The sequence below is a fragment of the Buteo buteo genome, chromosome 33, assembly GCF_964188355.1.
Source record: "Buteo buteo chromosome 33, bButBut1.hap1.1, whole genome shotgun sequence".
In the NCBI taxonomy this organism is placed as follows: domain Eukaryota; kingdom Metazoa; phylum Chordata; class Aves; order Accipitriformes; family Accipitridae; genus Buteo; species Buteo buteo.
In genome coordinates, this window is record NC_134203.1 from 980,233 (window position 1) to 994,251 (window position 14,019).

The 14,019-nt window shown below is 51.5% G+C and overlaps 2 protein-coding genes across 2 annotated transcripts; both read left to right on the plus strand.

Annotated features, from left to right (window-relative positions):
* The first annotated feature begins 1,703 nt into the window (after window positions 1-1,703).
* On the plus strand, window positions 1,704-5,653 carry LOC142026377 (ubiquitin carboxyl-terminal hydrolase 42-like). The gene is made up of 12 exons (XM_075019334.1): window positions 1,704-1,719; window positions 2,319-2,514; window positions 2,632-2,636; window positions 2,968-3,078; window positions 3,154-3,256; window positions 3,404-3,471; window positions 3,632-3,702; window positions 4,236-4,318; window positions 4,567-4,678; window positions 4,944-5,084; window positions 5,304-5,404; window positions 5,500-5,653. Exons 1-12 carry the CDS (start codon window positions 1,704-1,706, stop codon window positions 5,651-5,653), a joined length of 1,161 nt encoding a protein of 386 aa, XP_074875435.1.
* A 2,617-nt stretch (window positions 5,654-8,270) lies between these two features.
* On the plus strand, window positions 8,271-11,992 carry LOC142026378 (ubiquitin carboxyl-terminal hydrolase 42-like). The gene is made up of 10 exons (XM_075019335.1): window positions 8,271-8,295; window positions 8,865-9,065; window positions 9,479-9,589; window positions 9,665-9,767; window positions 9,909-9,976; window positions 10,138-10,208; window positions 10,666-10,748; window positions 10,982-11,093; window positions 11,412-11,552; window positions 11,774-11,992. Exons 1-10 carry the CDS (start codon window positions 8,271-8,273, stop codon window positions 11,876-11,878), a joined length of 1,020 nt encoding a protein of 339 aa, XP_074875436.1. The 3' UTR covers window positions 11,879-11,992.
* The last annotated feature ends 2,027 nt before the right edge of the window (window positions 11,993-14,019 follow it).

A 14,019-nucleotide genomic window follows, 5' to 3' on the forward strand; every position in this document is an offset into this window, starting at 1 on the left:
ACGGGGAGCTGCGGCGCACTCAGGTGACCCCCCCTATTCCCCCCACCCTTCTCGTTCAGTCCCCCCATCTCTTCCCCACCCCCACTCACCCCCCATTTTCTCTCCCCACAGCTCTCCCCTGGCTGGTGAGGGGGCAGGAGGTGAGACCCCCGCTGTGGGGTTTCAAAGGGGGGGGCTGTGACAGCATTGGCGGTGGCACCCCCATATATCTCCACGCACGAGCAGCATGCCCCGGCCGGTCAGCATCACCTCCCTGGTGCAGACAGGTAGGTGCCCCCCTGCCCTCAAATTTTTGGGGTCCCCCCTATCCCCTATTCCCCCCCTCTTTACTTATGAGGACCACTGGGACCACCCTAGGGGCATCTGGGATCATACTGGGAGCAAGTGGGACCACACTGGGGGCAACTGGCATCATACTGGGAGCATCTAGGACCATGCTGTGGGACTCTGGGGCCATGCTGGGGGCAACTGGAATCATAGTGGCAGTGACTCTCAGGGTGAACTCAGTTATGCATGTAAACCAAAAACTTGGCATACATACTAGGCCGAAACGTATTCTCTAGCTTTGCTCTGAAAACCACAGGGGGATTTTTGCATTTTCACATGGAAAACACCCTTATGGAAGGTTCAAGAAGCATCTGTATCACTGATATACCAATGCAGTGGCATAAAACGAGTTGAAGACAAAACTAAGTCACCAAACCCTCTTGTTTTTGCTTCAAACTAGCCATCTGTTCTGTTTCCATCACTTTCAGCTTTGTCTGCCAGACTTCTCTGAAGATAAAAAGAAGAAAGCCTCCCCTGCTTGTGAGCACACCTGGCCAGGTCTTGGGATCCTGAAAAGCAGGCCAGCAAAAGCCAGTTGGGCTGAGCTGGCCTTCGGGATACCTCAGCTCCTTCCTTTGCTACTTGCGTGCCTACATTTTCCCAACCATTTATCATTTACTGCTCAATTCTCAACTTCCATCCTCTTTCCAAGGTAATTCTGATTTGACTTTCAGGACAGATCATAGAGTAGGTAGATACGGGATGAAAGTACAGGCTGGTCTGCGCCTTCCGAGCTGCAGGCTGAGCTATTACACCTTGATAGGCTGGCCAGAGGTGGGCTACGGGTAGAGTTCCTGTTTGCTATTTCCTTACCATATCCTAGGATAGGTAAGTAGGGGGTGGCAGTGTAGTCTGAGGCGTTGGGCTCAGCCTAGAATGACAAGAAGCCTGCCCTGACTGAGGCGGTAGGAAGGGAGACAGAGAAGGAGCACGGCAAAGGCAGCCGTTAAAATAGTGGCCGAAAGCCGGTCACTCCTGCATCCAAGGTGAGCAAGTGTGGGCTGGAGAGCCCGAGGGCTCTGCTGCTAAGGCTAGCCACAGGTAAGCAGCAGGTCCTCTTCAGAGAAGGTGACACGCAATGCAGTCTTTCAAAAGGGCCTCGGTAATTGCTGGCAACTGGAGTCCTGTGACAGGGACAGTGGGGCCATCAGCCTGCAGCTCGACAGCGGTTACAAGTGCCACTGAAACACTGTTGGTGGCGGATGCTGTTCTGTGGGTTGCGTTTGGGGTTTTTTTTCAGCATTTTGTTGAGTTACAGTTATTTCTTTGTGATCAGGAGACAGGATTGGCGCCGATCTTCTCTTTCTGGAGCACGTCCTGACCTCCTTTGTCATCCAAAGCTTTTCCCTCTGTTCCTGAGAGGAGTGATGGCCGCAATGGGGAACGACTCCTGTAAGTAACGGCTTCGCCAGCAGGCTTAGGCTTTGTGAATCCCCAAAGGCAAAGGACGTGGCTGGTGCTCCATCCCTGAATGTGCTGACAACCTAGAGTGAATTCTGGGGCATTTCCTGACAGCAGCCAGACTTAGCCAGGTGCTTCCGATTAGACGCAGGGAAACGCTCCTCTGTCACTCCTCTGCCACTAGTACAAGACTTTGAAAGATGACCTTGCTCGCAGAAAGATCTGACATCAGTCGGGTTACCTTCTGTGCTAGATACTTGCTTGTTTTCATCAATTTACAATCAGGAAGAGGGGAGACTTGACCTGAGAATCCAATTCAAGTCTCGAGAGGGAAAGGAAGGTAGCCCTGGGCACAGAAATCAGAGTGTGGGCTTGTTGCACTTCTGGCAAAATAAGCAGGGGTGCAGCCTATCTTCCAAAACTGTTTCTTGACCAGTAAATATCAATGGGAGCATTAGGCTTCCCCCAGTGTTTCTGGGTTGGAGGTTAGAGCTGGTTGTCCTGAGTGCTCCTGTACAGAACTCGACTTTTAAAAAAGCTTTTGTGCAACAAAATCGTGTCATCTCTTTTCAAATGTCATTTCCCTGCAGTCATTGCCAAGGAAATGGCTCCACAACAAAGGATCCTCTTTCCCCCGGAGAAGATTCGCATGGATTGGCAGCAAAGACAGAGAGCTGGAGCGGGACTGCACAACCTGGGCAATACGTGCTTCGTCAACTCCGTCCTGCAGTGCCTGACGTACACAGCCCCTCTGGCCAACTACCTGCTCTCTCGTGAGCACAGCCAGTCGTTGAGTACTTTGAGGAACATCTCCTTGTACATCTGTTGGGCACTTCCCCAGGATTCCCAGAATCTGGAATCTGATTTAGGAGAAAAGCAGTCCTTCTTTGTTGACCCCACGAGGAGTTGTTCTTTGAACACTCAGGCCTAGCAGCCGCTCGCCTTATCTAGGTGTGTTCATCTTCAGAGAGGCACTTCTTTCTAGCCCTGGGTCTTGGTCCCTATTCCTGCAAGTCAAACTCTCTTTGCTTATTGCACAGAAAACTTCTGTCAGTTAAGCATCCCTCTGAAGAAACTTTTCTACGCACTAAAATGTCCCGAGCTTGTTGGGACGTTGGCACCTTGGGAGGAGTGGAGACTGTTCTTAAAATTTCAGGATCTCCATGAGGTTTCCCATCGCTATGGCTATTATGCTAACCTGAAGAGCTTGCTTCCCTCCCTCCCTCTCTCCCTCTTCAGGTCGTCAGCAAGACTTCTGCATGATATGCATAATGGAAGCGCACGTTAACGAGGTCCTGCATTCCTCGGACAGTGCCATCCAGCCTAGCGCTGTCATCAACGTCCTCACACGTAAGTCATTTCAGGTGCTTTTACAGGTTTTCTCCCCTTCTTGTAGGAGAGAATTATTAACTTCTTCTTTCTTAGGCATAGGAGAAGATTTCCAGCTTGGCAGGCAGGAAGATGCCCACGAGTTCCTACACTATACTGTCGATGCCATGCAGACAGCTTGTCTGAGTGGAAGCAGCGAGTAAGCACAAGCAAATTACCTTTTCGATGTTCCCAAGCCCTTTGGACTCCTTGCTGTACTCCCACCAAGGAAAACCTATGCCCGGGGCTTTCAGACAAAGCAAGACTCTTGGAGGAGATCACTCTCTGCCTTCCCATTTATTTCCAGGTTGGGCATGTCTTCTCAAGCAACTACCATCATCCATCAAACATTTGGGGGCTTTCTGAGATCCAGAGGTACTTTTCCGCAACTATCGCTCAACTTGGAATTGTCTGTGCCCTTCTGTTGGCCTGTGATACACAGCCAATCGTGTGACCGGCGTAGTAGGTATGAAGGACGGAAACTGGCACAGCCAGTGACTTCCCCTATCGCTGAGCATTTTGATTTGCCTTCCAGTCACGTGCTTGAGCTGCAAAGCAGTTTCCGATTCCTACGAGGCTTTCCTGGATGTCCCTTTGGATATAAAAGTAAGAGGGTTTATAGCTGTGCTTCAAGACATCCCAAGGCCCCTGTAGCTTTCCGCAATCCATGCTGTTGACTTAAAAACGTATGCTGCGAACACAAGAGAGCTTGGTGGAGGGTCAGAAGTGGAATGGGCTGAGTTCTTCCGGGGAGGCCATGGCATTGATCTCCTTGTAGGTGCTGGCTTTAAGCTGGACAAGTACGAATTATCCTCTCTGCACCCTTGATGTTCTCTCATCCTTCTTCCTTTTGCCCTCCCTCAGCACCCCATCTGGCTCCCAGGCTGATGGGTTGTATCGTTTTCATTATTGATGACCCTGCAGTGCCACAGGGAAGTAGCTCTTGATAGCCCCGGGAATCCCTCAGGAATTCAGTTCCCTGAGGGAAATGTTCAGCATCATACCCTCTTTCTGCCTCCTTCTGGACACTGCTTGCGGGTCCTCAGCATCAGCTACCTGGGTCTTCTTGTCAACTCCTAGTAAGTGTTTGGGCAAGGGCATTGCCCGCAGCTCACTGCTCTCCTCTCTCACTCCTCCAGGCAGCCTCTTCTGTCACTGCAGCTCTGGAGGACTTTGTGAAACCGGAGCAGCTGGATGGTGAAAACTGCTTTAAGTGTAGCAAGTAAGATGATTACTAGCGACCCAGTAGTACTAGATCCTGCGGGAAGGTGCTGCATGTCATTGAGCAGAAGTCATCGTTTCACATAGGCTTAATGCACGATAACGAGACGCAGCTTTTTTTTAATATGGCCTTATGGTACTGAATAGCCTTAAAATAGTGTAAGGCTGTGTGAGACAAGAAAGCTTGTCTGGTCTTCTTGGGGGAAAATTGGGTGCATTTCAGCACTTGGCTCTGTGCTTGCTTTCAAGGTGTGACAAGATGGTTGCTGCCTCCAAGGGGTTTACAGTCCATTGCGCGCCCAAGGTTCTCACAGTGTGTCTGAAAAAGTTTGAAGATTGCACCGGCAGGAAGATCAGCAAGGTGTGTATGCCACTGGAGGGCAACTTTCTCTTCCCGGAGCAGGAGATTTCCCAAAGCAGTACGCTCTTTCACAAGCTGTTCCTGTTGGCTTTTTCGTGTTCCCTTCCGAGGAGAGGAGAGTTCCGGTGCGAAGACAAGCATGTACTCTGCTCCGACAGAGCTGCTTTGGCCGGGAGCATTTTCCTGCCAGACAAACCATGCCTGTTGAAGGCTATTTCATGTAGTACTTCAGGATCGTTTCTGAGCCCTCCTGGTCTCCCTGTAGGTTGTGGAGTATCCTGAGTACTTGGATCTTCGGCCATACATGTCCCAGACAGCCGGAGAAGTGCTCCTCTACTCCTTATATGCTGTCCTGGTGCATCGTGGTGACAGCTGTCGTGCAGGACACTATTTGTGCTACACAAAGGTAAAGAGCAACTTCCTTCCTAGCAAGGGAAAAAATGTGTGCTGGGGAAGACAAACCTTCCCGGCAGCGTAACTGGCGGCCAAGGGTTGGGGGGAGAAGGTCTCCTTAGGGGCTGGGTTGGATTTGTGTTGGCGTACTCTTGGTTCTGTAGTTTTCCGCCTGTGTTTTTGTGGAGAAACCATGCGGTTCATCTCCAGAGACTGATGCCTTTCTTTGCAGGCCAGCAATGGACTGTGGTACGAGATGAATGATATGGCTGTGAATGGTTGTGGCATCAAGACAGTTCTCAGGCAGCGAGCCTATTTGCTGTTTTATGTCAGGTGATGACAAGTGTTAAAATGTGTTCAGAATACGTTTCCTTTTCCTGCCTTTGCTCTTTTTCTTCTCCTCCTGCCTGTTTCTCTTTCTGTCATAGGAGACAATTACTACCTGCCTCCTTCAGTGCTGTTGAATCTGAACTACCCCCCGTCAGTCCTTATCTTCCCTTGCTGGGCTTCAGGCTGCTGCCCTGGTGTAAAGTGCAACTTGCCTGCTGTCTGAAGCTGGCTAATGTAGAGAAGAGTAGTTAAAGGGGGCCTACAGGAAAGATGGGGCGGGACTCTCTATCAGGGAGTGTAGCGATAGGACGAGGGGTAACAGTTTTAAAGTGAGAGAGGGAAGATTTAGATTAGATATTAGGAAGAAATTCTTTACGGTGAGGGTGGTGAAACACTGGGAGAGTTTTCCCAGAGGGGTTGTGGATGCCCCCTCCCTGGAGGTGTTCAAGGCCAGGTTGGATGGGGCTTTGAGCAACCTCGTCTAGTGGAAGGTGTCCCTGCCCATGGCAGGGGGCTTGGACCTAGATGATCTTTAAGGTCCCTTCCAACCCACACCATTCGATGATTCTATGATTCTATGAAATGGAGGCCATAGGGATGATAAAGACGAGGACTTGCTCTGACAGGGGCAGACCTGGTGGGTTAGACCCCAATCAATTTTCCCATTTGTAGTCTTGGTTACATCTTCTGTCTGTTGTAGAAACCGCTCCAAGAAAATGACTGAACCCCAGAGAAAGCTGCAAGAACAGCCCTAAATGCAGATCACTCTTTTTTTCTCCAGGGGATGGAGTGCACCCTCAGCAAGTTTGGCAACGACGCCAAGTTGGGAGGGAGGGTTGATCTGCTGGAGGGTAGGAAGGCTCTACAGGGGGATCTGGACAGGCTGGATGGATGGGACGAGGCCAATTGTATGAGGTTCAACAAGTGCCGGGTCCTGCGCTTGGGTCACAAAGAATCCACGCAGCGCTACAGGTTTGGGGAAGAGTGGCTGGAAAGCTGCCTGGCAGAAGAAGACCTGGGGGTGTTGGTCGACAGCCGGCTGAAGATGAGCCAGCAGTGTGCCCAGGTGGCCAAGACGGCCAACGGCATCCTGGCCTGTATCAGAAATGGTGTGGCCAGCAGGAGCAGGGAGGTGGTTGTCCCCCTGTAGTGGGCACCGGTGAGGTGACACCTCGAGTCCTGGGTTCGGTTTTGGGCCCCTCGCTACGGGAAAGACGTTGAGGTGCTGGAGCGTGTCCAGAGAAGGGCAACCAAGTTGGTGAAGGGTCTGGAGGCCAAGGAGAAGGGTCTGGAGAACTTAGGAGAAGCGGCTGAGGGAACTGGGGTGGTTTAGTCTGGAGAAAAGGAGGGTGAGAGTAGACCTGATCACTCTCTACAACTACCCGAAAGGAGGGTGTAGTGAGGTGGGTGCTGGTCTCTACTATCAAGTAACTAGGGGTAGGAGGAGAGAAAACGGCCTCAAGTTGCACCAGGGGAGGTTTAGTTTGGATATTAGAAAAAAAATCCTTTACTGGAAGGGTTGTCAGGCGTTGGAACAGGCTGCCCAGGGAAGCAGTGGGGTCACCATCCCTGGAGGGGTTCAAAAAGCGCGTAGACGAGGCACTTCAAGACGTGGTTTAGTGGGCATGGTTGCTGGTTGGAGTCAATGACCTTGAAGGTCTTTTCCAACCTAAATGATTCTACGAACTGCGAAGGTGCTAAAAAGCCACGTACAAATGGTTTTTTTGGAGCTTGAGGGTGTGAGAGAGCAGCTGGGTGGGGGCCTGGCAGCCAACCAAGGTCAACCCAGCGCAGTTGCTGAAGACGTTTCTTTGGCAGCGCCGGTTCAGAGTCAGCCTGTGGCCGACTGTCCTTAGAACTTCAAAATCCCCACTAGGTTTCCCATCGCTATCTCGAGGGGCAGATTAAAAATCCATTGGAAATAAACCCGTGAGAGACCACGTGCTTCGCTACACGAACCTCTTCAGACGCAATCCTGGACCTGGGAAGAGCGGAAAAGAAATCCAAGGTCAACCCGGATGTGAAGACGCTTCATTACGGCCCTGGGCAGCTTTTTATTCATCTGGCTGGTGCGGCTCAGGGAAGACGTGGGAGCTCTGTTCAAGGGATGACCAGCCCTTTGCCAGCAGTACGTGGGGAAGCCCAGTGGCTCCCAGTTGCTGGCTACCTGAGGTGCCCGGTCCGTGGCCACAGCCCCCGTGTCACAAAGGGGCAGCGATGCGGCGCCCGCCCGGCGTTTGTGACCTCACCTGGCCGCGGCTTTGGCATCCCAAAAAGCGAGCCAGGGGCAGCCAGTTGGGCTGAGCTGGCCTTCGGGATAGCTCGGCTCCTTCCTCTGCTCCTTGAGTGCCTACTGGTTTTGGGTTTTTTCCCAACCATTTATCGTTTACTGCTCGCTTCTTCTCAACTGCCATCCTCGCACAAAGGTAATTATGGTTTGACTTTCAGGGCAGATCATAGAGTGGGTAGATAACGGGATAAAAGTATAGGCTGGTCTATACCGTCGGAGCTGTAGGCTGAGCTGTTGCACCTTGATGGGCTGGCCAGAGGTGGGCTACGGGCAGAGTTCCTGTTTGCTAATTATTATTTCTTTATTATATCCTAGGATAGGTAAGTAGAGGGGGTGGTAGCGTAGTCTGAGGCGTTGGGCTCAGCCTAGAACGGCAAGAAGCGGTAGGAAAGGAGGCAGAAAAGGAGCACGGCAAAGGCAGATGTTAAAGTAGCGGCCGGAAGATTTTTAATCATTTTGTTGAGCTACGATTATTTCTTTGCCATCAGGTGACGGGATTTGCGCCGGTCTTGTCTTTCCGGAGCGTGTCCTGAGATCCTTTGTCATCCTGAGCTTTGCCCTCTGTTCCGGTGAGGAGCGATGGCCGTGATGGGGAACGAGTCCTGTGAGTAACAACTTCGGCAGCAGGCTTGGGTTCTGGGAATCCCCAAAGGCAATGGAGGTGGCTGGTGCTCCGTCCCTAAATGTTGAGGTCCTGACAACCGAGAGGGAATTCTGGGGCATTTCCTGATGGCACCCAGACTTACCCAGGTGTTTTCAAGCAGGGAGACGCGTTTTTTGGTCACTGCTCTGCCACTGTGTACAGTCTTCGAAAGAAGACATTGCTCGTAGAAAGATCTGACATTAGTAGGGTTACCTTCTGGGCTTGTTTTCCTGAAATTACAGTCAGGAAGAGGGAAGGCTTGATACTGAAGTTCAAGACTCTAGAGGGAAAGGAAGGTAGAAGTCCGAGTGTGGCTTTGTTGGACTTTAGGGAAAGCAAGCAGGGCAACACATTGTTTTCCAAAACTCTTTCTTGACCAGAAAACTTTCGATGGCAGCGTTAGGCTTCCCCTGATGCTTCCAGGTTGGATGTTTAAGCTGGTCGTACTCCTGTCAAGAACTCAACTTTTTTACATGTGCTTTCGTGCAACAATATTGTCTCATCTCTTTTCAAATGTCATTTCCCTGCAGTCGTCACTGAGGGGATGGCTCCGCCACAAAGGATCCTTTTTCCACCGGAGAGGATTTACATGGACTGGCAGCAGCAATGGAGAGCTGGAGCCGGACTCCACAACCCGGGCAATCTGTGTTTCCTCAACTCCATCCTGCAGTGCCTGACCTACACCCCACCTCTGGCCAACTACCTGCTGTCTCGTGAGCACAGCCAGTCGTGTGAGTACTTTGAGGAACGTCTCCTTGTCAACCTGTCAGGCACTTCCCCAGGATTCCAAGAATCTGGAATTGAAGAGAAAAAAAGCAGCCCTTCTTTCCCAGTTCCCCCGAGTTGGTCGTCTTTGAATGCTCAAGCCTAGAAGGCACCTGTCGTATCGAGCCGTGTTCATCTTCAGAAGGGCACCCGTTTCTAGCCCCAGGTCTTGGTCCCTATTCCTGCAGGTTAAACCCTCTTTGCTTTATTGAAATATTCTGTCAGCTTAACATCCCTCTGAAGAAAGTTTTCTCTGCACTAAAACGGCCTGGGCTTGTTGGGATGGGGAGACTTAGAACTTCAAAATCCCCACTAGGTTTCCCATCGCTGTGGATATTTTGCTCACCCAAGGCTCTTGCTTCCCTCCTTTCCTCTTCAGGTCACCAGCGAGGCTTCTGCGTGATGTGTAGAATGGAAAGCCACGTTAACAGAGTCCTGCGCTCCTCGGGCAGTGCCATCTACCCTTCGGCTGTCATCAGTGTTCTCTCACGTGAGTCATCTCAGGGGCTTGGACGAGTTTTCTTCTGTTCTTGTAGGAGAAAGCTACTAACTTCTTCTTTTTTAGTAATAGGAGAACATTTCCAGCTTGGCACGCAGGAGGATGCCCATGAGTTCTTACGTTACACTGTTGATGCCATGCAGAGAGCTTGTCTGAATGGAATCAGCAAGTAAGCACCAGCAAATTAATTTTGCAATGTTCCCAAGCCCTTCGGACTCCTTGGTGTAGTGCCATCAAGGAAGAACTATGCCCAGGGCTTTCACACCTGGAGGAGATGATAATAACTCTCTGCCTTACCATTTATTTCCAGCTTGGACATCTCTTCTGAATCGACTACCATCGTCCACCAAATATTTGGGGGCTTTCTGCGATCCAGAGGTACTTTTCCACAACCGTTGCTCTCCTTGGAATTGTCCGTGTCCTTCTGTCTGCCTGTGATGAGCAGCCGATGGTGTGACTGGCATAGTAGGTGTGAAGGACGTAGAGCGGCACAGCCGGTCGACTTCCCCTATCCCTGAGCATTTTGAATTTCCTTCCAGTCACGTGCTCGAGCTGCAAAGCGGTTTCCGATTCCTACGAGGCCTTTCTGGACATTCCTTTGGATATCAAAGTAAGGGAGTTTGTAATCGTGCTTCGAGATGTCCCCAAGGCCCCCGTAGCTTTCCAGAATCAACACAGTTGCTTTAAAAAACACGTAGTGTGAACACAAGAGAGCTTGGCGGCAGAATGGAAGGATCCCTCTGCATCCTTCTTCTTTTTGCCCTCCCTCGACACCCGTCGGACCCCTAGGCTGACGGGTTGTATTATTTTCGTTATCGATGACCCTGCACACCATCGGTAGCTGAACCGAGCAGTGGCACAGAGACGTAACTCTGGATAGCCCCAGGAATTGAGGGAAATATTCGGCATCGTACCCTCTTTCTGCCTCCTCGCGGGTCCACAGCGTCTCTCCTCAGCGTCAGCTACCTGGGTCGTCTTGTCAACTCTTGATAAAGTGTTTGGGCGAGGACATTTCCCGGAGATCAGTATTTCCCGGAGGTCAGCTCTCTCCTTTCTCACTCCTCCAGGCAGCCTCATCTGTCACCGCAGCGCTGGCGGACTTTGTGAAACCCGAGCAGCTGGATGGCGAAAACTGCTTTAAATGCAGCCAGTAAGATGATTATTAACAATATTAGATCCTGCGTGAAGGTGCTGCGCATACTCCAGCATAAGCCATCTTTTCGCGTAGGTTAGATGCGCAATGATCAGGCACAAATATTTTAATATGGCTTTATGCATCTGAGCAGCCTTAAAACAGCGTAGGGGTGGGGGAGACACGAAAGGGTGTCTGGCCTTTTTGGGGCAAGATAGGGCATATACGAAGGCTCTGTGCTCGGTTTCAAGGTGTAACAAGATGGTCGCCGCCTCCAAGAGGTTTACAATCCATGGCGCGCCCAGGGTCCTCACGGTGTGCCTGAAAAGGTTCGAAGATTTCACCGGCGGGAAGATCAACAAGGTGAGTATGCAACCAGAGGGCAACGTTTTTCTTCCCGGAGCGGGATATTTCTCATGGTGGTCCGCACTTTCACAAGCTGTTGAGTTTTATTGTGTTCCCTTCTGGAAAGAGAAGAGTTGCTGCGGGAAGACAAGGACGTACTCTTTGGCCGACAATAGTTTCCTGCCACCCAAACCATTACCTTTAGGTTGCTTTAGGGAAAAACCAAGTGTTCGTGAGCCCCAAAGATGTATTTATACACCTCTGGCCCCTGGTCTTGGAGGGATATTTCGTGTAGTATTTCAGGATCATTTCTGAGCACTCTTGGTCTCTCCGTAGGTCGTGAAGTATTCCAACTGCTTGGATCTTCGCCCGTACATGTCTCAGCCAGACGGAGAGTCGCTCTTCTACTCTTTATACGCTGTCCTGGTGCACAGCGGTAACGGGTGTCATTCGGGACACTATTTCTGCTACACAAAGGTAAAGAGAAACTTCCTTCCACGCCAAGAGAAAAAGGAAGACAAACTTTCACGGCAATGGTACCGGCAGCCAAGGATTTGGGGGAGAACGTCTCCTTAGAGGCTGGCTTGGGTTTGTTTTGGCGGTTCTGGAGTTTTTCTGCCTGCGTTTTTGTGGGGAAACCATGCAGTTCATCTCCTGATGAACAACGATTCATATCGTTGCCTTTTTTTTTTTTACAGGCCAGCAATGGACTGTGGTACGAGATGAACGATTCATCTGTGGGTCATTGTGACATCAGCACGGTCCTCCAGCAGCAAGCCTATTTGCTGTTTTACGTCAGGTAATAACAGGAGAGTAAGGGAAAGACGGGAAGGGACTTTTTACGAGGGATTGTAGTGATAGGACTAGGGGGAACGGTTTTAAACTGAAAGAGGGTAGGATTAGGTTAGCTGGTAGGAAGAAATTCTGATCGATGGTGCATCGAAATTTTTTCTCCAGGTGCTCTGATTTGAAAAGGGGAGAAAGGGTGCCTTCCTCACTGGCACCAGCATATGCCTGTTCCTCCCTCAGTCAATGCGGGGCCGAGGGCAAGCAGGAGGATGCTGTGGGACCAGAGGGTCTGCCTCCTAGGACTAAGGTAACCTGGGGAGGTGGCTCAGGGCACCAGAGGGACAGCAGATTTCTTTCTGGGATCTTGGCATTGCTCTCTTCTCCCTCCCACGCTGCCGCTTTCTTCACAGCCGCAAGGCTGCTCCCTCTCAAAGCATCCCACCTCGATCCACCCCATTTGTCCGCCTTTGGCCCTTCTGCCTTTGCAGCCCTCCAGGAGAGGCTTTGGGAGGCCCTTAGCTGTCCCCTCCCACAGCTGCTGGGGTTTCCCCACTGTTCAGGTCCTTTCAGCAGGAAAGGGCAGGACCTTTGCACAGCTCTCTTTGCAGGACATGGCGGTGGGCATGGAGGACTCTCCAGAGGACAGCAGCTCCTCTGCACCAGCCAGCACCAGACAGCTAACCCAGGCAGGTGCATGGGAGGCATCTGCAGGCTGGCCAGGCAGGCTGAGCATCGCCTCCTACGTGGGCTCCTGCTTGCATCGCTTCTTCTGCGGCTGCCTGAGGCTGGTGTCCAGAAGGAAAGCTGCGTGCCCGGTCTGCTCTCCACCACTTGCCCCTCTGCACACCGTGCAAGAAGACAGCACCAAAGAGGAGCACGGATGCAGCCCTTCCCGCTGCCAGAGGAACGGTGCCAGGGAGAGGGCCCGGAGCAGATCCCCGCAGTGGGGAAGAGATGTCCGGAGCTGGTTGGTGGACACCACAGACTACGACCACTCAACAGGGACGAGGAGGAGGAAGAGGAGGAGGAGTCCTCCAAGTCGTGATCACGCTCCCAGGGATGCTGCTGCTCCAGGGCCCTCCAACGGCACCTCCCAGTCGGCTCCTGCACCCAGTGCTGCTCAGGAGCAAACCCTGCCAATGCAGAAGCAGAGCAGATCCCTGCGGCAGGGCTACGCTCTCCGCAGCCGGGTCGTGGAGACCACGGACTACCACCGCTCCGTGAGGAGGAAGAGGAGGCGGAGAGCAAGTCCTCCACATCATGACCGAGCCCCAAGGGATGATGCGGCTGCAGGGCCCTCCAATGCCAGCTCCAAGCGGGCTCCCACACCCAGGGCCGCTCGGGAGCACGCTCAGCTGCGGCCGAGAAAGCGGAGCAGATCCCCACATCGGGGCTCTGACCTCTGCAGCCAGTTTGTGCACAGCACCGAGTGTGACCCCTCAGCACGGAGGAGGAGGGTTTCAGCACCCCGGAGACGCACATCAGGCAATCACTTGGGGCAAGAAGAACAACCCACAACGCCAAACTGTTCCTGTATGAGAGGTGTAAAATAAATGTGAAATTATGAATAGCAATACCCCAATGATTAGACACGATTTCTTACAAGACAAGAACTGGTTGAAACCTAAAGAAACAATCAAATAACAGGTTTAAAATAAAGAAAAGGGGGGGGGGAGGAGTTCCACATCCCCGCCAAGACTCAATTACACGGTGCAAAACTCATTGCCATGGAAGACTGTGGAGGCAGGAGCTATAAACAGCCATAACAAAGGAATTTGGCAAACTTGGGGTGGGTGAGTATATAACTGGATAATGAACTTGGTGGGCTAGAGTTGCCCTGTCTCAGCCCTAATCTGCTGCCTGGTGGCAGCAAAAGGATAAAACTGGAAAAAAGCATCTCTCCCCTTCAGATGCAGTCCTTCAGTATTCACAACACAAGCAGATGAAATACTAATCCAGAGGGACTTAAGCGTGGTATTTCTAATGCTTCTTTGTACTTGTAGTCAGACTGAAGAGGATTTTGGCATGCCATATGTCCTAGTTTCAGCCAGAATAGAGTTAATTTTCTTTCTAGTAGCTGGCATAGTGCTATGTTTTGGGTTCAGTATGAGAAGAATGTTGATAACACACTGACGTTTTCAGCTGTTGCTAAGTA

Bases quoted from the DNA above. Each gene is read 5' to 3' on its own strand.
- LOC142026377 (XM_075019334.1), top strand. The intron at 3,257-3,403 runs GTAAGCACAAGC...ATTTATTTCCAG, and splicing joins TGTCTGAGTGGAAGCAGCGA to GTTGGGCATGTCTTCTCAAG. The intron at 3,472-3,631 runs GTACTTTTCCGC...TTTGCCTTCCAG, and splicing joins GGGCTTTCTGAGATCCAGAG to TCACGTGCTTGAGCTGCAAA.
- LOC142026378 (XM_075019335.1), top strand. From the start codon at position 8,271: ATGGCCGTGATGGGGAACGAGTCCT. The intron at 9,590-9,664 runs GTGAGTCATCTC...CTTCTTTTTTAG, and splicing joins TGTCATCAGTGTTCTCTCAC to TAATAGGAGAACATTTCCAG. The intron at 9,768-9,908 runs GTAAGCACCAGC...ATTTATTTCCAG, and splicing joins TGTCTGAATGGAATCAGCAA to CTTGGACATCTCTTCTGAAT.